At 48.8% G+C, this 27,410-nt stretch overlaps 1 protein-coding gene across 1 annotated transcript in view; it reads left to right on the forward strand.

Annotated features, from left to right (window-relative positions):
• The first annotated feature begins 1,273 nt into the window (after positions 1–1,273).
• ZNF652 (zinc finger protein 652) overlaps positions 1,274–27,410 on the forward strand; it is a 31,818-nt gene continuing 5,681 nt past the window's right edge. Inside the window, exons 1-4 of the mRNA XM_064733641.1 lie at positions 1,274–1,465; positions 16,134–17,173; positions 23,994–24,141; positions 26,547–26,662. Of these exons, the coding sequence (XP_064589711.1) occupies positions 16,316–17,173; positions 23,994–24,141; positions 26,547–26,662 (1,122 nt within the window). The 5' untranslated portion in view covers positions 1,274–1,465; positions 16,134–16,315. The remainder of the gene's footprint in view (positions 1,466–16,133; positions 17,174–23,993; positions 24,142–26,546; positions 26,663–27,410) is intronic.

Raw genomic sequence — 27,410 nt, forward strand, 5'->3', positions numbered from 1 at the left:
TGAGCAAGCGGGAGTTGGGGTTTGGCACTGACTGCTCCGGCTCCTGCAGAGCGCTCCGGGCCGTGCTGAGGGGCTGAGGGCATCACGGGGCCTGGTGAGGGGGCTCAGGGCCTCACCTGGGCCGTGCTGAGGGGGCTCAGGGCCTCACCTGGGCCGTGCTGAGGGGCTGAGGGCATCACCTGGGCCGGGCTGAGGGGCTGAGGGCATCACCTGGGCCTGGTGAGGGGGCTCAGGGCCTCACCTGGGCCTCGCTGAGGGAGCTCAGGGCCTCACCTGGGCCTCAGGGACTCACCTGGGCCCAAGGGGCAGCTCCGAGGGCAGGAGCCATCCCCGGCAGCCCTGAGGGCTCCGTGAGGGCTCGAGTACGGCCTGTCCGCCTCACCTCGGTGCGCTAATTAGATCGGGCTCGCTAATAACCCGCGCGGAGCAATGGGCGGGCTGGCTGAAGGAGAGCCGGAGCGACCCACCACTCCATTAACCCCCTCACACAGCTTTATCCCCGCAATCACCGGACCGCACTAATTAGGGCCCAGTCGCTAATTACCGGCGCGGGGTACCGAGCCCGCTCACCGTCCCCGCGCATGCGCACCCCCCGCCCGCCTCACCTGCGCCCCGCGCGCCGCCGCCTCAGGTGAAGCAGCGGCGGGAAAGGGGCGGGCGCGCGGGAACGGCCCCCGGCGGCGCATGCGCACAGCGCCGCCCCCTTCCCCCGGTCAGCGTGCGTCCCGCGGGTGCCCCCGTTCCACCCGTGCGCGCTCCCGCGCTCTGTGTCACCCCCCAGCCCGCCGTCACCCGTGCGCGCTCCCGCACCTGCCGTTCCCGCTGCTCTCGGCCTATGCTGCGGGGTGTTTTGCCCCCCCTCCTTCCCCCCCGCCCCACATCCCTGTCCGTTCCCTGCCCGCCTCCGCGCGCTCCCGCACACGCGCACTCACACACTCACTATACCCCCCACCCCCCCCAAACCTTCCCGGCCCTTCAACCGCGGCCTCGGCCCGCGCGCGCTCCCGCCGCCCGCGCGCGCTCCCCCGCCTGCTTCCCTCCCCCAAGCCACCCGCGGGCGCGCTCCCGCCGCGCACCGGTCCGGGCACGGGGCGCGCCCCCGCCATCCTCCCCCCCCCCGCCCCCGGCCTTAACGAAACCCGCGCGCGCGCGCCCCCGCGAGGACCGGCGGCGGCTGCGGCGGCGGCCACGTAGCGCTGCGGCGGCGGCGGCCGAGGGGCAGCGGGAGCCGCGTCCGCCCGCCCGCGGCGGCAGCGCCTGGGCCTGAGCGCCGGCCCCGGGCCGAGGCAGCGGCGGCGGCGGCCACCGGAGCGCGGGGGCCGAGCGGAGGGGCCGGAGGGAAGGCAGGGAGGGAGGGCCCGGCCGCCCTGCCCTCCGCCCTCCGCCGCCGCGCCCGCCCGCGCCCCCCTCCCCGCGCCGCCCGGCATGGACGGCGGCGGGGGCGGCCCCGAGGGCACCGGCCTGGGTGAGTGCGGGGCCGCCCGCGCGGCCGCCGAGCCCCTTCCCCGTTCCTTTCCCCCCGGGCCTGGCGGCGCAGCCCGGCAGCGCTAGGCCCGGCCCGGCGGTGGGCGGCGGGGGGAGCGGGGCACGGGCGGCTCTCGGCCCGCAGGGGAGCGGGGGCACCGGGGGAGCCCCGGGCAGCGGGAGGGGATGGGGCCGGGGGGCTCTGCCCGTATCGGGGGGGTCCCGCTGGGGCTGGGGGCTATGTGCGAGCTCCGGGAGCTCTGCCCGGTGTCCGGGGCTCTCCCGTGGGTCGGGGGGCTCTGCCCGGGCTCTGGGGGTCGGGGGGTTCTGTGCCGGCTCCGGGGGTTCTGTGCGGGGGCTGCTCCGCGTCCGGGGGTTCTGTGCCGGCTCCGGGGATCGGGGGGTCCTGCCCGGGGTCCCGGGGCTCTGTGTCCCCTCCCGCGGGTACCGGGCCGGTGTCACCTGCCCGGGGGAAGGAAGGGAACGGAAGGTGAGACCGGAGGGAAGGCAGCATTCCTGCAGGACTGGCGTTCGCAGCGCGTCCCCTCGGCCCCTGCCCTGTCCCCGCCGGTGTCACCGCGGTCCCGCTCTGGCTGCTGCCGTGCCCCGCCTGTGGATTCGGGGGTTCCTCTCAATCTCAGCCTTTTCCTCCGGGTGTTTTCCCCTTCCCCGGCTCGCGGTGCGCTGCGGGCGCCCCGGGGTTGGGATTTTGGGAGGGATTTTTGAGCGCCTTCCGCGCAACTTTGGGAAGAGCCGAGCGGCTTCTCCTGGGGTTCACCAGAATTCCGTCACGACCTTTAATCGCAGGCCGGTTCGGTGGAAGGGACGGAAGGGAGAAGCCCCGGAGGTGCCACGGGCACGGGGAATGTGAGGAACGGGAGGTTTTGGCTGGCACAGGCAGGGCATGATGGCGAGAGGAGCTTTGGGAAGCACCTGGGCTCTGCCCAGCTGGAAGTTCTGTTCTGTTTCCCTCCCTTCTCCGCCTGATCTGTGCTAAAAAATGGATTTTTGAGATGGTTTTGTAAGGGCTGCGGGGCTGCCAAGCGTGATTTTCAAAGGGCTTTGTGTCTGTGCTATCTGATAATTTCCCTCGCGTTTATCAGATCTGATAATTTCCCTGGCTTGGGCGTTCTCGCTCTGGTTTTACCTCTCCACCTCCCTACCTGTGTGCCAGGTGCGTTTCCCTGCTGCTTTTGGGGCTTTGGGCAGGCAGTGCAGGAGTTCCAGATGTGACCCCAAAATCTGGGTACAGCTGCCCTGGAATTGTGATCCCAAAATCTGGGTATGACTGCCCTGCAATTCCAGATGTGATCCCAAAATCTGGGTATGACTGCCCTGCAATTCCAGGTGTGATCCCAAAATCAAAATCTGGGTGCAGCTGCCCTGCAATTGTGATCCCAAAATCTGGGTACAGCTGCCCTGGAATTCCAGGTGTGATCCCAAAATCTGGGTATGACTGCTCTGCAATTCCAGCTGTGATCCCAAAATCAAAATCTGGGCGCAACTGCCCTGGAATTCCAGGTGGTCCCAAAATCTGGGTGCAGCTGCCCTGCAATTGTGATCCCAAAATCTGGGTATGACTGCCCTGCAATTCCAGATGTGATCCCAAAATCAAAATCTGGGTACAGCTGCCCTGCAATTCCAGATGTGATCCCAAAATCTGGGTACAGCTGCCCTGCAATTCCAGATGTGACCCCAAAATCTGGGTGCAGCTGCCCTGCAATTGTGACCCCAAAATCTGGGTATGACTGCCCTGCAATTCCAGGTGTGATCCCAAAATCAAAATCTGGGTGCAGCTGCCCTGGAATTCCAGCTGTGATCCCAAAATCTGGGTATGACTGCCCTGCAATTGTGATCCCAAAATCTGGGTACAGCTGCCCTGCAATTCCAGCTGTGATCCCAAAATCAAAATCTGGGTGCAACCGCCCTGGAATTCCAGGTGGTCACAAAATCTGGTCCCAAAATCTGGGTACAGCTGCCCTGCAATTGCAGATGTGATCCCAAAATCTGTGTATGACTGCCCTGCAATTGTGATCCCAAAATCTGGGTGCAGCTGCCCTGGAATTCCAGATGTGATCCCAAAATCTGGGTACAGCTGCCCTGGAATTCCAGCTGTGATCCCAAAATCAAAATCTGGGTGCAACTGCCCTGGAATTCCAGGTGGTCCCAAAATCTGGGTACCACCTGGTCCCAAAATCTGGTCCCAAAATCTGGGTACAGCTGCTCTGCAATTCCAGCTGTGATCCCAAAATCTGGGTACAGCTGCCCTGCAATTGTGATCCCAAAATCTGGGTATGACTGCCCTGCAATTCCAGATGTGATCCCAAAATCTGGGTATGACTGCCCTGCAATTCCAGATGTGATCCCAAAATCTGGGTACAGCTGCCCTGCAATTCCAGATGTGATCCCAAAATCTGGGTACAGCTGCCCTGGAATTCCAGATGGTCCCAAAATCTGGGTACCACCTGGTCCCAAAATCTGGTCCCAAAATCTGGGTACAGCTGCCCTGGAATTTCAGCTGTGACCCCAAAATCTGGGTATGACTGCCCTGCAATTCCAGATGTGACCCCAAAATCTGGGTGCAGCTGCCCTGGAATTCCAGATGTGATCCCAAAATCTGGGTATGACTGCCCTGCAATTCCAGATGTGATCCCAAAATCTGGGTACAGCTGCCCTGCAATTGTGATCCCAAAATCTGGGTACAGCTGCCCTGCAATTCCAGCTGTGACCCCAAAACCTGGGTGCAAACAGCTCTGAGAGCTTTTGCAGAGGCTCTGTGTAGGAAAAGTCCAAATTTTTGGGCTTTCCAGCTGGGCAGTTGTGTTTCCTGGGCTGCCAGGCGCCTTGAGGGCTGGTTTAGAATTTTATCATTTTTATTTTCTGCGAGAGGAAGCTCAGAGCTGCAGGAATGGGGATTTGGGGCCATTTGTTAAAACACCTTTGGATTATTGATGTGATCAGAAGAGGCTTTGGCAATGGAGGTGATTGTGAGTTTTGAAGGGTTTAATTAACTTTATTAACTAATAGTGATATAAGGAACCTTTAACTGATGTTTCCAGAGGAAATCTTGCTGTGGGAAGGGAGGAAATTGGGGGAAATCATCCAAAACCAGCAGATTTTGGGGTGCTGTGCCCACAATCAAAGAATGCAGAGATTTTACCCCAAGATCTTCAGCCTCACCTAAAAACGTGAAGTTTTTACCTGTGCAAAATCTCTTTTTGTGTGCTCAGAGCAGGAGATTCCCTGTGGGAAGGCCTTGGGAAGGGTTCCCCGTGTCTGGGGTGGATTTTTGCAGTAAACAGGAGCAGCAGGGCACACCTGAGATGGCACAGGTGCATTTCAGGTGCTTACAAAACTCCTCTTCTCGCTGACCTATTTCTCTCTGCAGCTCTCAGGGGCCTGGCCAAAAAAAAAAAAAAAATTAAATTAAATTTTAAATTTATTCCTGGTTCCACAAAAAAAAAGAAAGAAAGAGGCAGAACTGAAAGGAAGTGGCAGGCAGCTGAGGAGAGGGAGATTTCTTTGATATTCTGTGAATAATTATTATATTAAAACATTTTATAAGATATACAATATATAGCATCTATACAATATTATATATATTTACTGTGTATATATAACACATATATTCATATATAATTTGATACATATTTATATTATGTATCCCACATTATATACTGTATATTATAAATATACTATAATATACTATAATATACTATACTATACAATATATAATAATATACTATAATAATAATATACTAATAATATTAATAGTAATATACTATAATATAATTACTATAGTAATATAATATAATATAATATAATATAATATAATATAATATAATATAATATAATATAATATAATATAATATAATATAATATAATAATATAATATAATATAATATAATGTAATATAATATAATATAATATAATATAATATAATATAATATAATATAATATAATATAATATAATATAATATAATATAATATAATATGTATTGTATTCTTTATAATATATTATATGATATATGACATATAAAATTCAATATTTTATTTCCCCCAGCGTCTCAGCCTGCTCTGCTCTCTCCTTGCCAGATCCAGGCATTCTAAAATTCAATTTTTAAAGATAATTTTTACTTTTCAAAACAGCTTTCATTTACATTTTGCTAAATCTGTGCTGTTTGTCCTTTCAGGATTTTATTAAGTGAGTATTTGTAGCTTTTCCCCCACAATAATCAGGGAAAAAATGGGGATTTTTTCTGCAAAGTTCATTTTATTCTCACAAAGTTTCACCCTTTAAATGTTAAACACATCCCTATAGAAACGAGGCCAATTCCATCCCAATTTGTGCCTTTTCAGGGAGTTTTTCCAGGATTTTGGGGGGCAGAATTCCTGATGTTTTTCCAATCAGCACAGCACAAAACACAGATTTTCCCCAAAACCCCAATTTCCCCCTGCCCAATTCCCACATTCCTGTTGTTTTGGAGCTGGGATTTTGTGAGCTGCTCCTCCCTGGATTTAAAAAAAAATAAAAAATAAATAAAAAATCAAACCAGGGAGTGAAACCTGGCAGGTGCCAGCTCCTGCCCTTCCCTCGGGAGGTTTCACACTGGGACTTCTCCCAGCAATTCCCAGAGCTTTTCCAGCACCTTCTGCTGGGCCCGAGCTCTTTGGAAATGGGATTTTTTTCCCCTAGAAATGGGGTTTTTTCCCCTGGAAATGGGGTTTTTTTCCCATGGAAATCGGATTTTTTTTTCCCCTAGAAATGGGGTTTTTTTCCCATGGAAATCGGATTTTTTTTCCCCCTAGAAATGGGATTTTTCCCCCTAGAAATGGGATTTTTTTCCCCATGGAAATGGGATTTTTTCCCCCTAGAAATGGGATTTTTTCCCCATGGAAATGGGATTGTTTTCCCCTGTAAATGGGATTTTTTCCCCTCTGGAAATAGGGTTTTTTTCCCATGGAAATCGGATTTTCTTTCCCCCTAGAAATGGGATTTTTTCCCCCTGGAAATGGGGGTTTTTTCCCATGGAAATCGGATTTTTTTTTCCCCTAGAAATGGGATTTTTTTTCCCATGGAAATCGGATTTTTTTCCCCCTAGAAATGGGATTTTTTTCCCCTAGAAATAGGGTTTTTTTCCCCTGGAAATGGGATTTTTTCCCCCTAGAAATGGGATTTTTTTCCCCTAGAAATGGGATTTTTTCCCCCTAGAAATGGGATTTTTCCCCCTAGAAATGGGATTTTTTCCCCTGGAAATGGGATTTTTTTCCCCCTAGAAATGGGATTTTTCCCCCTAGAAATGGGATTTTTTTCCCATGGAAATCCGATTTTTTTTCCCCTAGAAATGGGATTGTTTTCCCCTGTAAATGGGATTTTTTCCCCTCTGGAAATGGGATTTTTTTTCCCCTAGAAATGGGTTTTTTTCCCCATGGAAATCGGTTTTTTTTCCCCATAGAAATGGGACTTTTCCCCTCCTAGAAATGGGATTTTTTCCCCCTAGAAATGGGATTTTTTTCCCCTGGAAATGGGATTTTTTCCCCCTAGAAATGGGTTTTTTTTTCCCATGGAAATCGGATTTTTTTTTCCCCCTAGAAATGGGATTTTTTTCCCATGGAAATCCGATTTTTTTTCCCCTGGAAATAGGGTTTTTTCCCATGGAAATGGGATTTTTTCCCCCTGGAAATGGGGTTTTTTCCCCATGGAAATCGGATTTTTTTTCCCCCTAGAAATGGGATTTTTTTCCCCTGGAAATGGGATTTTTTCCCCCTAGAAATGGGATTTTTCCCCCTAGAAATGGGATTTTTCCCCCTGGAAATGGGGTTTTTTTCCCATGGAAATGGGATTTTTTTCCCCTAGAAATGGGATTTTTTTCCCCTAGAAATGGGATTTTTTTCCCCTGGAAATAGGGTTTTTTCCCCATGGAAATGGGGGTTTTTTCCCATGGAAATGGGATTTTTTCCCCCTAGAAATGAGATTCCCCCCCGCTGTAAATGGGACTTTTCCCCTCCTAGAAATGAGATTTTTTCCCCCCTGGAAATGGGATTTTTTTCCCCTGGAAATGGGATTTTTTCCCCCCTAGAAATGAGATTTTTCCCCCCTGAAAATAGGATTTTTCTTCCCCCTGGAAAAAGGATTTTTTTTTTCCCCTTGTGGAAACGGGATTGGGTTTTCCCTGAAAATAGGAAATTTTTTTTCCCCCTGAAATGAGATTTTTAGTGCCAGGGAAATGCCCAGGTAGGAATTCCTAGGTGGCTTTGGGACAGGATATTCACACTTCATTTACACCTCTGCATATCCAAGGACACAGAGACACCTCCGGGGCCTCTTTGGGTGGAAAAATGCTAATTTTGGGCAAGAAATCTTAATGACAGATTTCCTTTTTGGGGTTTCTGGACCTCGGGGTCAATGGTGCTCAATGGGAAATGTCATTTTTTTTTTCCAACTTCAAGAAAAACGTTGAGTTTGTGGCTGTTAGATCTCAAACTCCTTTAGATTCAATAAAACACCCCTCGTTTATTGCAAAATCCGAGGGGTTTTAGTGCAGAATTCCGAAATGAAAACCTCTGGAATGGATTTCTTCTCATGGAGATAATGCTTGACAAAAATCCAGGAACCGCTGTTTGGAAAGGCTTTGTGTCTCCCAAAAATCTGGACTCAACCAGATCGTCCCTATTGAAAAATGGGAAAAGCCCGAGGCTTCTTCCTCATGGATTTTCAGTTTTAGTGGCAGGATTTCACAAATATTTTTCTGGGTTTTGGGAATATGATTTCCATGAGCTTGTGGAACATTTAGAGGGAAATTGCCAGCTCCAGACAGAGCATGGGGGGAAAAAAAAAAATTAAAAAAAAAAAAAATATATATATATAAGTGTGCTGGGAATGGGAATAGGGTCGTTAGCAGCACTCAGCGCTTTGTTTTACATTTATTTTGCATTTATTTTGCATTTCCATGGGCTCAGGCAGCTCCAGCACTTCCCATGGAAATGCAAAAGCACCTGGATGTGCCGAGGCTCTGGGAGATAAAGCTTCCCCACTTAAAAACAGATTTTCAGGCTTTTTTTGCACCTAAAGCACAAGAAAGAAGGGATTGAGAGCTGAGAGAAATAATTGAAATAATTCCCTTCAGATGTGTTTTCCCACTGTTTGGGAATGGCTGGGCCTGTTCCAGGCACCTGTGCTTCCAACCGGGAGAGTTTATTGAGGCTTTTTTATTGCAATATTGCAGATTTATTGAGCTGTTATTTACCCCTTTATGGAATCATGGAATATCCTGATTAAGGCACCCTCAGGGATCGAGGCCAATTCCTGCACAGGACACCCCAAAAAAGTCATTTTAGCCCTCATTTTGTGTTTTCCTTGTGCAATCTGTGGTTATTCCCTGCTGGCTCATTCTCCAAAATTCACATGACCCGGGGATTTCATGGGGTTTCAGTGGAAAGCATCTTCACACCCTCAGCTTTTCCTGAAATTTGATTTTCCTCACATCTTCAGTCAATTTTTCCTTCAATTTTCCCTCACAACCTCAAATTTTCCCTCAGGTTTTCCCTCATACCCTCAGTCAGTTTCCCTCAATTTTTCCCTCACGCCCTCAGTTTTCCTCAGTTTTCCCTCAATTTTTCCTCAGCTTTTCCTCACACACATTTTTCCTCAAATACTGCTTCCTTCACATCTTCACCTTCTCCTGAAATCCTGTTTTTCCTCGGTTTTTCTCCACTTTTCCCTCAGTTTTTCTCCATTTTTCCCTCAGTTCTCCCTCAGTTTTTCCCTCACACCCTCAGTCAGTTTCCCTCCAATTTTTCCCTCACGCCCTCAGTTTTCCTCAGCTTTTCCTCAATTTTTCCTCAGTTTTTCCTCACATCCTCATTTCTCCTCAAATCCTGCTTCCCTCACATCTTAACCTTCTTCTGAAATCCTGTTTTCCCTCAGTTTTTCTCCATTTTTCCCTCAGTTTTTCCTCAGTTTTCCCTCACACCCTCAGTCAGTTTCCCTCCAGTTTTTCCCTCACACCCTCAGTCAGTTTCCCCCAGTTTTTCCCTCACACCTTCAGCTTTTCCTCAGTTTTTCCTCACATCCTCATTTTTCCTCAAATCCTGCTTCCCTCTCATCCTCACCTTCTCCTGAAATCCTGTTTTTCCTCGTTTTTTCCCACTTTTCCCTCAGTTTTTCCTCACTTTTTCCTCCGGGCCGGCCCCGCTACCCCAGGCCCAGGCCAGGCCGAGGCCTCCCCGGCCGAGCCCGAATCTCTCTATTTTTAGCGCCGGTAACACCAAAAAATGTGGTTTTTCTTCAGAAGCTCGGTGTGAAGTTGCTCCCACACACTCACCAGCTTCCTCCACCCACTCTTTTGTCTGCAAATTGTGCTTTTTTTTTTCTTCAGAGTTCGAGCTTTTCATGTCGGAGTCTTTGCAAACCTTTGATTGTTGCAGATATTCCCCAGGTTTGGGGCTTGATAAGCATCAAAAATCGCTTTGAAACTCTTGTTTCCTTTTTACATCTTAATCACGGCCTGCATCTCTTATTTGGCAGCGTGACTGGAATTTGTTCTGTGGAAAAATCTGCCTTGACAAAATTAAATTCACCTTTAAAACAACAAAAAACGCTTGGTGTTTTGGGATTAAAAACACCCAAACCTGCTTTGGGATTAAAAATTTAAAAGCGAGGGGGGAAATGTGTTTTAAGAGCCTTTTTAGGGCAGTATTTCAGAGCTGCTGTTTGTGCTAAATGGCCAAGGAGGGCTTTGCTTTTTATTTAAATAATGGTTTTGAAAGTTGTGGGTCCCTCGAGGGTGGCAGTGAAAGGTTCAAAGCCACAGCAGCCGCTGATGCTGCAGAGTGAAGTGGTTTCAGAGCAAACAGCTTTGATAATTCAAAATAAACCCCACTGTGGCCTTGATTTGAGGTGATTCCTCTTGATGAAAAGGGTTTTTTTTACACACAATATCCCATTAATGAGCAGAGGTGAAATATTGGCAGCAATTTTTTGCCGTTTGGTAAATGGTGGAAAAGGGGAAATTTCCTTTTCCTGGCAAGTTTGGTGCAGTGGAATTCCTGATTTCCTCCTGCAGCTTCCTAGAGATGCTTAATATGATGAGGAAATAAATAATCAGGTATTTTCTACGTGAAACTGGGAATTTACTGAATAATCCTGAGTAATCCATCCCACTGCAAGGAAGAGCTAAATTTGGATTCATCCTTCCCACGGCTTCCTGGGTGTAGCGTTGGGAATTCCAGCTGGCCAAAACCAGTTTATTTTATATTTTTTTCCCTCTGAATGTGAGTTGTGCCCACAATCCAGCATTAACAGCCCATCTCCGGGATTTCCTGTGGGGAAATGTGAGGATGGAGCAGTGGGAATGGGCCCTGCTGTGGTGCTGAGGCTGCAGTCCCTGCCGGGCACCTCCAGGAAATTAATTTGGAGTAATTTGGGAACCCTGGAGAAGTGCTTGAGTGTTTTAATGAAGTTCATCACCAAACTGGTTAATTTTTCCTTTCTTTCCCCGGTGTGGCACTTCACAAAGATTCCCTTTATTGTTATTAATAATTAATATTACTTATTTAGGCACTGGTTGCTTCATCTCCTGCCCAGTTAAAATTCGCTCCAAAGGGAGGGAAATTCTGGTGGAACAGAAATTATGGAATTCCCAGGGAAGCTGTGGCTGCTCCATCCCCGCCAGTGTCCCAGGCCAGGCTGGGATCATGGAAAGTGTCCCTGGGTGGGATTTGCTGTCCCTTCCATCCCACTTTGCGATGGCTCTGCCCTTAATTCCCCTCCCCTGCACCCTCTGATCCCAGGAATTCCTGATGGCATCAGCCCAGCCCAAAACCTCGGGAAAAAAAGGGGGAAAAAAAGAGAAAAAAAAAGAGAAATGTGAGGGATGGATTGCTTTGTGTCCATGAGGGACCACGTGGCGCTTCCTGCAGGAGGAAGTGGCAGCAAAGTCCGGGCAAATTCCAGCTTGGAAAAACGTGGATGGGCAAAGTGAGGTTGTGCCGTGGGGATTAAGGGAGGGAGAGACAGAGGAAGAATTCCTCAAATCCCTCAAAATCCAGCATCTGGGAATCTGCTGCTGGGAATTCTCCTGGTCCCTCCCTGCTGGTTTTGGGGCTGTCAGTGCTCCCAAAAATCCAGAAGCAATGGTTGATGGAGAGTATCCCTTGCTGGATTTCCATTCCCTGGGAATCTGCTGCCAGTCTGTTTGTGGGGCCATTAGAGCCGCCAGAAATCCAGCAGCAATGGTTGTGGTTATCTCTTGATGGAGAGTGCCCCTTGCTGGATTTCCATTCTCTGGGAATTCTCCTGCTCCCTGCTATTTGTGGGGCTGTCACTGCTCCCAAAAATCCAGCAGGAATGGTTGATGGGGGGAGTATTCCTTGCTGGATTTCCATTCTCTGGGAATTCTCCTGGTCCCTGCTGGTTTAGGGGCTGTCACTTCTCCCAAAAATCCAGCAGGAATGGTTATGGTTATTTCTGGTGGATGGAGAACATCCCTTGCTGGTTTTCCTTTCCTTGGGAATCTCTGCTGGGAATTCTCCTGCTCCCTGCTATTTGTGGGGCTGTCAGTGCTCCCAAAAATCCAGGAGGAATGGTTGATGGGGAGTATCCCTTGCTGGATTTCCATTCCTTGGGAATTCTCCTGGTCCCTGCTGGTTTAGGGGCTGTCAGTGCTCCCAAAAATCCATGAGAAATGGTTATGGTTATTTCTGGTGGATGGAGAACATCCCTTGCTGGATTTCCATTCCCTGGGACTCTGCTGCTGGTGTGTTTGTGGGGCTGTCAGTGTTCCCAAAAATCCAGGAGGAATGGTTGATGGGGAGTATCCCTTGCTGGATTTCCATTCTCTGGGAATTCTCCTGGTCCCTGCTGGTTTAGGGGCTGTCAGTGCTCCCAAAAATCCATGAGAAATGGTTATGGTTATTTCTGGTGGATGGAGAACATCCCTTGCTGGATTTCCATTCCCTGGGAATCTCTGTTGGGAATTCTCCTGATCCCTGCTGGTTTAGGGGCCATCACTTCTCCCAAAAATCCAGCAAGAATGGTTGATGGGGGGAGTATTCCTTGCTGGATTTCCATTCTCTGGGAATTCTCCTGGTCCCTGCTGGTTTAGGGGCTGCCAATCATCCCAAAAATCCATGAGAAATGGTTATGGTTGTTATCTCTGGTGGATGGAGAACATCCCTTGCTGGATTTCCATTCTCTGGGGGTCTCTGCTGGGAATTCTCCTGCTCCCTGCTGGTTTTGGGGCCATCACTGCTCCCAAAAATCCAGCAAGAATGGTTGATGGGGGGAGTATTCCTTGCTGGATTTCCATTCCTTGGGAATTCTCTTGGTCCCTGCTGTTTTTGGGGCCATCACTTCTCCCAAAAATCCAGCAAGAATGGTTGATGGGGGGAGTATTCCTTGCTGGATTTCCATTCCCTGGGAGTCTCTGCTGGGAATTCTCCTGCTCCCTGCTATTTTTGGGGCTGTCAGTGCTCCCAAAAATCCATGAGAAATGGTTATGGTTACTATCTCTGGTTGATGGGGAGCATTCCTTGCTGGGATTTCCATTCCCTGGGACTCTGCTTCTGGTGTGTTTGTGGGGCTGTCATTGCTCCCAAAAATCCAGCAGGAATGGTTATGGTTGTTATCTCTGGTGGATGGAGAACATCCCTTGCTGGATTTCCATTCCCTGGGAGTCTCTGCTGGGCATTCTCCTGATCCCTGCTGTTTTTGGGGCTGTCAGTGCTCCCAAAAATCCAGGAGAGTGGTTGATGTGGAGTATCCCTTGCTGGATTTCCATTCTCTGGGAATTCTCCTGCTCCCTGCTATTTGTGGGGCTGTCAGTGCTCCCAAAAATCCAGGAGAGTGGTTGATGGGGGGAGTATTCCTTGCTAGATTTCCATTCTCTGGGAATTCTGCTCCCTGCTGGTTTAGGGGCTGTCATTGCTCCCAAAAATCCAGCAGGAATGGTTATGGTTGTTATCTCTGGTGGATGGAGAACATCCCTTGCTGGATTTCCATTCCCTGGGACTCTGCTTCTGGTGTGTTTGTGGGGCCATCACTGCTCCCAAAAATCCAGGAGGAATGGTTGATGGGGAGTATCCTTTGCTGGATTTCCATTCCCTGGGAATTCTCCTGGTCCCTGTTGTTTTGGGGCTGTCAGTGCTCCCAAAAATCCATGAGAAATGGTTATGGTTATTTCTGGTGGATGGAGAACATCCCTTGCTGGATTTCCATTCTCTGGGAATCTCTGTTGGGAATTCTCCTGCTCCCTGCTATTTGTGGGGCTGTCAGTGCTCCCAAAAATCCAGGAGGAATGGTTGATGGCGGGAGTATTCCTTGCTGGATTTCCATTCTCTGGGAATTCTCTTGGTCCCTGCTGTTTTTGGGGCCATCACTGCTCCCAAAAATCCAGGAGGAATGGTTGATGGGGTGTATCCCTTGCTGGATTTCCATTCCTTGGGAATTCTCCTGGTCCCTGCTGTTTGTGGGGCTGTCAGTGCTCCCAAAAATCCAGGAGGAATGGTTGATGGGGGGTATCCCTTGCTGGATTTCCATTCTCTGGGAATTCTCCTGCTCCCTGCTGGTTTTGGGGCTGCCAATCGTCCCAAAAATCCAGGAGAAATGGTTATGGTTGTTATCTCTGGTGGATGGAGAACATCCCTTGGGAGTCTCTGCTGGGCATTGTCCTGCTCCCTGCTATTTGTGGGGCTGTCAGTGCTCCCAAAAATCCAGGAGATGGGGAGTATCCCTTGCTGGATTTCCATTCCCTGTGATTCTGCTAGGAATTCTCCTGCTCCCAGCTGGTTTAGGGACTGTCAGTGCTCCCAAAAATCCAGGAGAAATGGTTATGGTTATTATTTCTGGTGGATGGAGAACATCCCTTGCTGGATTTCCATTCCCTGGGACTCTGCTGCTGGTGTGTTTGTGGGGCTGTCAGTGTTCCCAAAAATCCAGGAGGAATGGTTGATGGGGGGAGTATTCCTTGCTGGATTTCCATTCTCTGGAAATTCTCCTGGTCCCTGCTGGTTTTGGGGCTGCCAATCGTCCCAAAAATCCATGAGAAATGGTTATGGTTGTTATCTCTGGTTGATGGGGAGCATTCCTTGCCGGGATTTCCATTCCTTGGGAGTCTCTGCTGGGCATTGTCCTGCTCCCTGCTATTTGTGGGGCTGTCAGTGCTCCCAAAAATCCAGGAGATGGGGAGTATCCCTTGCTGGATTTCCATTCCCTGGGAGTCTCTTTTGGGGCATTCTCCTGCTCGCTGCTGTTTGTGGCTCCCTGTCCCACCCTCAGCCCCCTGTGTAAGGCCGGGCTCTCCCCATCCCCGTTCGTTCCCCACTGATTCCCCCTCTCCGCAGATACGATGCTCGAGGGCTCCGCTCGCCATTCCCCACTGATTCCCCCTCTCTCTCTCTCTCTCTCCGCACGATGCTCGAGGGCTCCGCTCGCCATTCCCCACTGATTCCCCCTCTCTCTCTCCGCAGATACGATGCTCGAGGGCTCCCCACTGATTCCCCCTCTTTCTCTCCCTCTCTCTCTCCGCACGATGCTCAAGGGCTCCGCTCGCCATTCCCCACTGATTCCCTCTCTCTCTCTGTCCCTCTCTCTCCGCAGATAGGATGCTCGAGGGCTCCTCTCGCCATTCCCCACTGATTCCCTCTCTCTCTCTGTCCCTCTCTCTCCGCAGATGCGATGCTCGAGGGCTCCTCTCGCCATTCCCCACTGATTCCCCCTCTCTCTGTCCCTCTCTTTCCGCAGATAGGATGCTCGAGGGCTCCCCACTGATTCCCCCTCTCTCTCGGCAGATACGATGCTCGAGGGCTCCTCTCGCCATTCCCCACTGATTCCCCCTCTCTCTGTCCCTCTCTCTCCGCAGATACAATGCTCGAGGGCTCCTCTCGCCATTCCCCACTGATTCCCCCTCTCTTTCTCCCTCTCTCTCCGCAGATACGATGCTCGAGGGCTCCCCACTGTTTCCCTCTCTCTGTCCCTCTCTCCGCAGATAGGATGCTCGATGGCTCCTCTCGCCATTCCCCACTGATTCCCCCTCTCTCTCCGCAGATACGATGCTCGAGGGCTCCTCTCGCCATTCCCCACTGATTCCCCCTCTCTCCCTCTCTCTCCGCAGATACGATGCCCTAGGGTTCCGCTCGCCATTCCCCACTGATTCCCCCTCTCTCTGTCCCTCTCTCTCCGCAGATAGGATGCTCGAGGGCTCTCCACTGATTCCCCCTCTCTCTCGGCAGATACGATGCTCGAGGGCTCCTGTCGCCATTCCCCACTGATTCCCCCTCTCTCTGTCCCTCTCTCTCCGCAGATACGAGGGCTCCTCTTGGCATTCCCCACTGATTCCCCCTCTCTCTTTCTCCCTCTCTCTCCGCAGATACGATGCTCGAGGGCTCCTCTCGCCATTCCCCACTGATTCCCCCTCTCTCTCTCCGCAGATACGATGCTCGAGGGCTCCGCTCGCCATTCCCCACTGATTCCCCCTCTCTCTCCCTCTCTCCGCAGATACGATGCTCGAGGGCTCCTCTCGCCATTCCCCACTGATTCCCCCTCTCTCTCTCCGCAGATACGATGCTCGAGGGCTCCCCACTGATTCCCCCTCTCTGTCCCTCTCTCTCCGCAGATACGATGCTCGAGGGCTCCCCACTGATTCCCTCTCTCTGTCCCTCTCTCTCCGCAGATACGATGCTCGAGGGCTCCGCTCGCCGCCCGCGATCCCTCCCCGCCCTGCCCCTGCCGTGATCCCGACCCCGCCGCAGCCGCGCCCGCCAGGACCGAGCCGCCCCCGCCGGGCTCCGATGGAAGAGGCGCCGGGCCCGAGCAGCCCCGCCGGCAGCGAGGGCGCCCCATGAGCCCCCCCAGATGAGCCAGGCAGGCAAGGGGGAGCCCCCCGGGGCCGGCATGGCGCAGGAGGGGCCGCCCGCCTTCTACCCCGGCCAGGAGCTCGACCTGTCCACCAAGGTGTACAAGAGGGAGTCAGGGAGCCCCTTCTCGGTGCTGGTGGACAGCAAGGGCGGCAAGGGCCACCTCCACGAGAGGGAGGAGCAGCCCTTTTTCAGGGAGAGCAGAGCGGTAGGAGAGGTGCGGGCTGTGAAAGAAGACAGGGAAAACTCTGACGACTCTGAGGAGGAGGAAGAGGAGGAAGATGAAGTGACTTACAAAAGGGAGCAGATTATAGTGGAGGTAAACCTTAACAACCAAACCTTAAATGTGTCCAAAGGGGAGAAGGGTGTCCCCTCCCAGTCCAAAGAGACTGCTGTCCTTAAGAGCAGCAGTGAGGAAGAGGAGGGTGACAGCGGGGAAGAGGAGGCCACGGAAGACAGCAACGACTACGAGGAGAACGAGAGGCAGAAGAAAAAGGAGAAAAGAGCGGAGAAGGGCAGCGTTGGCCAGAGGAGGAGCAGGAGAGCGGCCGCGGCCGCCGCCGCCTGCCCGGCGCCCCGAGCCACGCGCGGCCGCAGGAAGGGCGCCGAGCCCCCCAAGCGCAAGAAGAAAGCAGCCAAGGAGCCCAAGGCGCCCGTGCAGAAACCCAAGTGCGAGGAGAAGGAGACTCTGACGTGCGAGAAGTGCCCCAGGGTGTTTAACACGCGCTGGTACCTGGAGAAGCACATGAACGTCACGCACAGGCGCATGCAGATCTGCGACAAGTGCGGCAAGAAATTTGTGCTGGAGAGCGAGCTGTCCCTCCACCAGCAAACTGACTGTGAAAAAAACATCCAGGTAGGTCTGCTGGCCCGCTGGCCAGGTCCCCACACCTCCTGGCGTGCCCTGGATCCGCCTGGTGGACGCTTCACAGGGGGAAAAAAAAAATCTCCTTTTGCACGGCCCCATGTGCTGGGGCTCTGCCTTATCCCGCGTTTTGGGGTCTCCCAAAAGGAGGGGATGGCAGGGAAAGAGCGCTCAGCTGCTCTGAGCGGTTACTCCAGGAGTAAACTGTGAGTTGGGAGCGCGAAGCTCCTTTAGCAGGGTCAGGATCTGGAGTAAATGATCCCAAAAATGTGAAGTTCTGTGGTAAATCCTCCTCCTGCTGCTGCTCCTCCTGCTGCTGAGCGCCCGCAGCTCCTCTGAGCGGTTACTCCAGGAGTAAACTGTGAGTTGGGAGCGCCAAGCTCCTTTAGCAGGGTCAGGATCTGGAGTAAATGGTCCCAAAAATGTGAAGTTCTGTGGTAAATCCTCCTCCTGCTGCTCCTCCTGCTGCTGAGCGCCCGCAGCTCCTCTGAGCGGTTACTCCAGGAGTAAACTGTGAGTTGGGAGCGCGAAGCTCCTTTAGCAGGGTCAGGATCTGGAGTAAATGATCCCAAAAATGTGAAGTTCTGTGGTAAATCCTCCTCCTGCTGCTGAGCGCCCGCAGCTCTCACTGGGTTTAGAATTCCAGGGGTTTCCGTGTCCTGAAATGCAATCCCACAGTGTGGAAAGCCAGGTGAGCCTTCCAGGGGAAACAGAATTCCAGGAGTTCCCTGGGATGGGCAATCTGTGCAGAGTCAGGGTCTGAGCTGGGTTAAATTGGGGTTTAAACCCCTCTGAGAATTCCCAGAGCGTTCCTGAAGGGCTGCAATTCACACCTGCACCCCCTTCCCGGCAGGAAACCCCACAAATCTGCCTGGAGACACAAAAATCTCCATTTTTTTTTCTCTCAAAAACCCTGATTTTCCCCAGCTTTGGGAGCTGTGGGAAGAGCTCCAGAATTCCTGATCCCTCTGGGGCATTGCTGCCTTCCCTGGCACCCCAAATCTGCTGGTTTTTGCCTTATTTTCATCCTCCTCCTCCTCCTGGAATCCTGGCTCCCGTTGGGGTTTTGGGCAGCTGGAATTTGTAGGGCAAGGAGGGTTTGTTGTGTGAGGGTTTGAGCACAAGAATTGAACGTTTTTCATTGTTTGTTTGCTTTCAGTGCTGGGCTGGGTTGATGCTCAGCTCCCACTGTGTGGGAGATGTGGAATATTTATTGCAATTTCTCTTTTCCCAGCTTTGGGTAACTCTGGGCTGTTTTGTTTTTTTTTTTTTTTTTCCTTAAATTTCAGCTCCAGGAAGGATTTTTTAATATAAATTTAATTTTTGCAGCTTTTGAAAGAAATATTTTTAAAGTTCAGTGCAGAGCAGGGAGGATTTAAATGGGAATTTAAGATATGCCCCAGCAAGCAGGGGGTTCATTCACAGCATAGAATCTAAGCAGGAATTAAAATTAAAAAGCAGGAATTAAAATTTAAGCAGGAATTCCTGAATATTTTGAACATGTAAAGTGGTGAAATATCCCGTGTCCAGCTACACATGCATCCAAAAGTGATAAGAAAAGGAGAAATTATCGAAATTATGGTTTAAATCCAAAGGAATCTGGTTTAGAAACTTGCCAGTGGGAGTCACCTCAATGCCCAGGAATAAATCCAGCAATTCTTGTCCTGTCCTGCCTTTGGGATGTGTTTTCCAGCTGCCTGTTGCTGTGTTTTTATTCCAGTTGCCAACAGGATTGAGGGAAAATTAAAATTTCCCTCAACTCAGGGCTCGGTGTGCAGAGGGGGAGCTTTGTGCTGGAATAAAACTGGTTTCATTTTGGCCTGAAATGAAAACCAAGGCTGCTCCTCCCAGCGTTTCCTCCTGGGGATGGAATAAATCTGTTTTTCCAGGTAATTTCTGCTTTTTCAGCCCTCGCAGTCGGCACCTCCAGGGGATTCCTGCCCCACTGTGTGGTTCGGAGTTGGAATCCTGAATTCCAGGGGCTCCTTTCTCTGTCAGCCCAAGGATTTTGGGGTCGTTCCATGGGATTTCTTTGCTCTCCAGGGGTTTTTTTTTCCCTGCCAAGGGGGGATCCTGTGGGGGCAGAGCCCCCTCGGTGCCTGCAGAATTCCAGGTGGGAATTCCCAACCCTGCTGAGATCCCAGCGGAGAGAAAACGCTCCCAAACGAGCAGAACTCATTAATTTGCTCATTAATCAGCACCCAGCCCTTCTGACCGATGGGGATTGCTGGAGACATCCCAAAAACCCCAAAGATCCCCAAAAAAACCCCGGGACAAGGCGCCGAGCTGAAGATGCTTTGGTTTCCTCACACTCCGGGATCTCCACGCGGGAATTTTTCCTGAAGATTTTGGGAAGAGGAAGAGCTGCCTGAAATCCTGGAGGGGATGATTGCCTGGACGTCCCACAGGAGTTTTGGGGAAGGAATTCTCAGCCTCCAAGTGACCCTTTGGGCCTTCCCTGAAGGAAGAGAGCGCAGCAAGAGCGTCCGGCGGGATGGGAGATGGGAGCTGCTGCTCCCCATGGAGATCCAGAGGGATGGGAGAGCCTGGAGGGGCCACACCGGGCTTTGGGGGGCTGGAGGGGCTGGATGGGGCTTTGGGGGTTCATTGGTGTCGGAGTTTGGATTCTCCCTCTCCAAAGGTTTGGATCCTTATCTCACCAAGGGTTTGGATCCTTATCTCACCAAGGGTTTGGATCCTTCTCACTGAGAATGGATTCTTTCCACTCCAAGGGTTTGGATCCTTATCTCACCAAGAGTTTGGATCCTTATCTCACCAAGGGATTGGATTCTCCCTCTCCAAATGTTTGGATCCTTATCTCACCAAGGGTTTGGATCCTTATCTCATCAAGAGTTTGGATCCTTATCTCACCAAGGGTTTGGATTCTCCCTCACCAAGGGTTTGGATTCTTATCTCACCAAAGGTTTGGATCCTTATCTCACGAAGGGTTTGGATCCTTATCTCACCAAGAGTATGGATCCTTATCTCACCAAGGGTTTGGATTCTCCCTCTCCAAAGGTTTGGATCCTTATCTCACCAAGGGTTTGGATCCTTATCTCACCAAGGGTTTGGATTCTCCCTCTCCAAGGGTTTGGATCCTTATCTCACCAAGGGTTTGGATCCTTCTCACTGAGAATGGATTCTTTCCACTCCAAGGGTTTGGATCCTTATCTCACCAAGGGATTGGATCCTTATCTCACCAAGGGTTTGGATCCTTATCTCACCAAGGGATTGGATCCTTATCTCACCAAGGGTTTGGATTCTCCCACTCCAAGGGTTTGGATCCTTATCTCTCCAAGGGTTTGGATCCTTATCTCACCAAGGGTTTGGATCCTTCTCACTGAGAATGGATTCTTTCCTCTCCAAGGGTTTGGATCCTTATCTCACCAAGGGTTTGGATTCTCCCTCTCCAAAGGTTTGGATTCTCCCACTCCAAATGTTTGGATTCTCCCTCTCCAAGGGTTTGGATCCTTATCTCTCCAAGGGTTTGGATCCTTATCTCACCAAGGGTTTGGATCCTTATCTCACCAAGGGTTTGGATCCTTGTCACTGAAAATGTTTGGATTCTTTCCACTCCAAGATTTTGGATTCTTCCCTCTCCAGAGTTTGGATTCTTTCTGCTCCAAGGGTTTGGAATTTTTTCGGCACCGCTGTTTTGGATCTTCCCTCTCCCAAGGGTTTGGATTTTTCCACTCCAAGGGTTTGGATTCTTTGATCTCCAAGAGTTTGGATTCTTCCCATTCCAAGGGTCTGGATTCTTCCTGCTCCGAGGGTTTGGATCCTTCTCGCTGAAAATGTTTGGATTTTCCCACTCCAGCAGTTTGGATTTTTCCATTCCAAGGGTTTGGATCCTTCCCTTTGCAAGGGTTTGGATTTTCTGACTCTGAGAGTTTGGATTTTCCCAGTCCAAGAGTTTGGATTTTTCCATTCCAAGGATTTGGATCCTTCCATCCGCAAGGGTTTGGATCCTTCTCACTGAAAATATTTGGATTTTCCCACTCCAAGGGTTTGGGTTTTCCATTCCAAGGGTTTGGATCCTTCTCACTGAAAATATTTGGATTTTCCTACTCCAAGGGTTTGGGTTTTCCATTCCAAGGGTTTGGATCCTTCTCACTGAAAATATTTGGATTTTCCTACTCCAAGGGTTTGGGTTTTCCATTCCAAGGGTTTGGATCCTTTCTTCTTCAAGGGTTGGGATCCTTCTCACTAAAAGGGTTTGGATTTTTCCCCTCCATGGTTTGGATTTTTCCCCTCCATGGTTTGGATTTTTCCCCTCCAGGGCTGGACTCTCCCAGCCTATGGAGCCGTCCCTGTGCCCCTGCCCTGCTGTTGGATTTTGGCATCAGGAGGCACCAGAACACCATTACACACATCCCTTGGTGTAATCCCAAAATTCGCATTTTTATTGCCTCCATTCCCTCAGGTGCAATCCCAAAATTCGCATTTTTACCACCTCCATTCCCTCATGTATAAATCCCAAAATTCGCATTCTCTTTGCCTCCATTCCCCTCAGCTGTAAATCCCAAAATCCTCATTGTCACTGCCTCTATTCCCTCAGGTATAAATCCCAAAATTCGCATTTTTACCACCTCCATTCCCTCATGTATAAATCCCAAAATTCGCATTTTTGCTATTTCCATTCCCCTCAGGTGTAATCCCAAAATTCACATTCTCTTTGCCTCCATTCCCCTCCGGTGCAATCCCAAAATTCGCATTTTTACCACCTCCATTCCCTCATGTATAAACCCCAAAATCCTCATTGTCACTGCCTCCATTCCCCTCAGCTGTAATCCCAAAATTCGCATTTTTACCACCTCCATTCCCTCAGGTATAAATCCCCAAATTCTCATTCTCACTGCCTCCATTCCCAATGTATAAATCCCAAATTTCACATTCTCACTGCCTCCATTCCCCTCAGGTATAAATCCCAAAATCCATGTTTTTACTGCCTCCATTCCCCTCAGGTGTAATCCCAAAATTCACATTTTTACCACCTCCATTCCCTCATGTATAAATCCCAAAATCCACATTCTCACTTCCTCTATTCCCTATGTATAAATCCCAAAATTCGCATTTTTACCACCTCCATCCCCCTCATGTATAAATCCCAAATTTCACATTCTCATTGCCTCCTTCCCCTCAGCTGTAAACCCCAAAATCCTCATTTTTACTGCCTCTATCCCCTCATGTGTAATCCCAAAATTCGCATTTTTGCTATTTCCATTCCCCTCAGGTGTAATCCCAAAATCCACATTCTCACTGCCTCCATTCCCTATGTATAAATCCCAAAATCCACGTTTTTACTGCCTCCATTCCCCTCAGGTGTAATCCCAAAATTCGCATTTTTACCACCTCCATTCCCTCATGTATAAATCCCAAAATCCACATTCTCACTGCCTCCATTCCCCTCAGCTGTAAACCCCAAAATCCACATTCCCAGGCCCATTTTTCACCATTTTGGGGCCTTTTTTTGCCTCCATTCCCTCATGTATAAATCCCAAAATTTGCATTTTTACCACCTCCATTCCCTCAGGTATAAATCCCAAAATCCACGTTTTTACTGCCTCCATTCCCCTCAGGTGTAATCCCAAAATTCACATTTTTACCACCTCCATTCCCTCATGTATAAATCCCAAAATTCGCATTTTTGCTATTTCCATTCCCCTCAGGTGTAAATCCCAAAATCCACATTCCCAGGCCCATTTTTCACCATTCTGGGGCCTTTTTTTGCCTCCATTCACTCAGGTATAATCCCAAAATTTTTACTGTCTCTATTCCCCTCAGGTGTAAATCCCAAAATTTGCATTTTTATTGCCTCCATTCCCTCAGGTATAAATCCCAAAATTCGCATTTTTACCACCTCCATTCCCTCAGGTATAAATCCCAAATTTCACATTCTCACTGCCTCCATCCCCCTCAGCTGTAAACCCCAAAATCCACATTCCCAGGCACATTTTTCACCATTTTGGGGCCTTTTTTTGCCTCCATCCCCCTCATCTATAAACCCCAAAATCCACATTCCCAGACCATTTTTCACCATTCTGGGGCCTTTTTTTGCCTCCATTCCCTCAGGTATAAATCCCAAAATTCACATTCTCACTGCCTCCATCCCCCTCATCTATAAACCCCAAAATCCACATTCCCAGGCCCATTTTTCACCATTTTGGGGCCTTTTTTTGCCTCCATTCCCCTCAGGTATAATCCCAGAATTTTTACTGTCTCCATTCCCCTCAGGTGTAAATCCCCAAATCCACATTTTCAGGCACCTTTTTCACTGCCTTCCCTCTCCTCAGGTGTAATCCCAAAATTCGCATTTTTACCACCTCCATTCCCTCATGTATAAATCCCAAAATCCACATTCTTACTGCCTCTATTCCCTATGTATAAATCCCAAAATCCACGTTTTTACTGATTCCATTCCCCTCAGGTGTAATCCCAAAATCCACATTCTCTTTGCCTCCATTCCCCTCAGCTGTAATCCCAAAATTCACATTTTTGCTATTTCCATTCCCCTCAGGTGTAATCCCAAAATTCACATTTTTGCTATTTCCATTCCCCTCAGGATAATCCCAAAATCCACATTCTCACTACCTCCATCCCCCTCATGTATAAACCCCAAAACCCAAATTCCCAGACACATTTTTCACCATTTTGGGGCCTTTTTTTGCCTCCATCCCCCTCATCTATAAACCCCAAAATCCACATTCCCAGGCCATTTTTTCACCATTTTTTCACCATTTTTCACCATTTTTTGGGGCCTTTTTATGCCAAATCTCCCCTCCTAACCCCGCTCCCTCTGTGTTTTCCCCAGTGCGTGTCCTGCAACAAATCCTTCAAGAAGCTCTGGTCGCTGCACGAGCACATCAAGATCGTGCACGGCTACGCCGAGAAGAAATTCTCCTGCGAGATCTGCGAGAAGAAATTCTACACCATGGCCCACGTGCGCAAACACATGGTTGGTGAGTGGCGGGGAAATTTGGGTTATCTGGCAGCTAAAATGTAATTTTTATTAGGGGAATGGAAATATTCAGGGGAATTGAAGTTATCGGGGGAAATTTAAATTATCAGGGGAAATTATCAGGGGAATTAAAATATTCAGGGGAATGGAAATTATCGGGGAAATTGAAATTATCGGGGAAATTAAAATATTCAGGGGAATTGAAATGATTGGGGGGAATTAAAATTGGGGGTATTGAAGTTATTGGGGGAATTAAAATATTCGGGGGAATTGAAATTTTTATTAGGGGAATGAAAATATTCAGGGGAATTGAAATTATCAGGGAAATTTAAATTATCAGGGGAATTAAAATGATTGGGGGAATTGAAATTGGGGGTATTGAAATTATTTGGGAAATTAAAATTATTGGGGGAATTAAAATATTCAGGGGAATTGAAATGATCGGGGGAATTAAAATTGGGGAAATTTAAATTATTGGGGAAATTATCGGGGGAATTGAAATATTCAGGGGAATTAAAATTGGGGGAATTGAAATTATCAGGGAAATTTAAATTATCAGGGGAATTAAAGTATTCAGGGGAATTGAAATGATCGGAGGAATTAAAATTGGGGGTATTGAAGTTATTGGGGAAATTTAAATTATTGGGGGAATTGAAATAATCAGGGAAATGAAAATTATCAGTGGAATTAAAATATTCAGGGGAATTAGAATTATTGGGGGAATTAAAATTGGGGGTATTGAAATTATGGGGGAAATTGAAATTATCGGGGGAAATTAAAATATTCAGGGAAATGAAAAGTATCAGGGGAATTAAAATATTCAGGGGAATTAGAATTATTGGGGGAATTAAAATTGGGGGTATTGAAATTATTGGGGAATTGAAATTATCGGGAAATTGAAGTTATCGGGGGAAATTGAAATTATCAGGGGAATTAAAATGATTGGGGGAATTAAAATTGGGGGTATTGAAATTATCGGGGAAATTGAAATTATCGGGCAAATTGAAATTATCAGGGGAATTGAAATAATCAGGGAAATGAAAAGTATCAGGGGAATTAAAATATTCAGGGGAATTGAAATTATCAGGGGAATTAAAATTGGGGGAATTGAAATTATCAGGGAAATGAAAAGTATCAGGGGAATTAAAATATTCAGGGGAATTAAAGTTATCGGGGGAAATTAAAATTATCAGGGGAAATTATCAGGGGAATTAAAATATTCAGGGGAATTAGAATAATTGGGGAAATTAAAATTGGGGGAATTGAAATTATGGGGGGAATTGAAATTATTGGGGAAATTGAAATTATCGGGGGAAATTTAAATTATCAGGGGGATTAAAATTATCAGGGGGATTAAAATGATTGGGGGAATTAAAATTGGGGGTATTGAAATTATTGGGGAAATTTAAATTATCGGGGAAATTGAAATGATCGGGGGAATGAAAATTATCGGGGGAATTAGAATTATTGGGGAAATTAAAATTGGGGGAATTGAAATTATTGGGGAAATTGAAATTATGGGGGAAATTTGAATTATCAGGGAAATTATCGGGGGAATTAAAATATTCAGGGGAATTAAAATTGGGGGAATTGAAATTATTGGGGAAATTTAAATTATCAGGGAAATTGAAATTATCGGGGAAATTAAAATATTCAGGGGAATTGAAATGATCGGAGGGAATTGAAATTGGGGTATTGAAGTTATTGGGGGAATTGAAATTATGGAGAAATTTGAATTATCAGGGAAATTATCGGGGAAATTAAAATATTCAGGGGAATTGAAATGCTCGGGGGGAATTAAAATTGGGGGTATTGAAATTATCGGGGAAATTGAAATAATCAGGGAAATGAAAATTATCAAGGGAATTAGAATTATTGGGGAAATTAAAATTGGGGGAATTGAAATTATCGGGGGAATTGAAATTATTGGGAAATTAAAATTATTGGGAAATTATCGGGGGAATTGAAATATTCGGGGGAATTAAAATTGGGGGAATTGAAATTATGGGGGAAATTGAAATTATGGGGGAAATTTAAATTATGGGGGAAATTTAAATTATCAGGGAAATTATCAGGGGAATTAAAATATTCAGGGGAATTAAAATTGGGGGAATTGAAATTATGGGGGAAATTGAAATTATGGGGGAAATTTAAATTATCAGGGGAATTAGAATTATTGGGGAAATTAAAATTGGGGGAATTGAAATTATCGGGGGAATTGAAATTATGGGGGAAATTGAAATTATGGGGGAAATTTAAATTATCAGGGGAATTATCGGGGGAATTAAAATATTCAGGGGAATTGAAATGATCGGGGGGAATTAAAACTGGGGCTACTGAAGTTATGGGCAGGAATTTTTGGGAATATCCCGATTTTCCCCGGACTGACCCTGTGTGTGTGTGCAGCCCACACCAAGGACATGCCCTTCACGTGCGAGACCTGCGGCAAGTCCTTCAAGCGCAGCATGTCCCTCAAGGTGCACTCGCTGCAGCACTCGGGGGAGAAGCCCTTCCGCTGCGAGGTGAGCGCGGATCCGGGCGGGAAATCCATGGGAATGAGCTGGGAATGGGAGGGAGTGATCCTGGGAGTGATCCTGGGAGTGGGAGGGAAAGATCCTGGGAATGGGAGGGAATGATCCTGGTAGTGATCCTGGGAATGGGAGGGAATGGGAGGGAATGATCCTGGGAGTGGGAATGGATGGGGTGGGAATGAATGAGGGGCAGGAATGGGCCTTGGATGGGAATGAGGGGCAGGAATGATCCTGGGAATGGCCCGGGATAGGGTAGGAATGAGGGATGGGAATGGGAATGGCCTTGGATGAGGTGGGAACGAGGGAATGATCCTGGGAATGGGAATGGATGGGGTGGGAATGAGGGATGGGAATGGGAATGGCCCTGGATGGGAATCAGGGAATGATCCTGGGAGTGGTCCTGGATGGGGTGGGGATGAGGGGCAGGAATGATCCTGGGAATGGGAGGGAATGATCCTGGGAATGGGAATGGATGGGGTGGGAACAGAGGGATGGGAATGGGAATGGCCTTGGATGGGGTGGGAATGAGGGAATGATCCTGGGAATGGGAGGGAATGATCCTGGGAATGATCCTGGGAATGGGAGGGAATGGGAGGGAATGATCCTGGGAATGATCCTGGGAATGATCCTGGGAATGGGAGGGAGTGATCCTGGGAGTGATCCTGGGAGTGATCCTGGGAATGATCTGGGAATGGGAGGGAATGATCCTGGGAGTGATCCTGGGAGTGATCCTGGGAAT

The sequence above is a fragment of the Zonotrichia leucophrys genome, chromosome 27, assembly GCF_028769735.1.
Source record: "Zonotrichia leucophrys gambelii isolate GWCS_2022_RI chromosome 27, RI_Zleu_2.0, whole genome shotgun sequence".
Lineage (NCBI taxonomy): Eukaryota > Metazoa > Chordata > Aves > Passeriformes > Passerellidae > Zonotrichia > Zonotrichia leucophrys.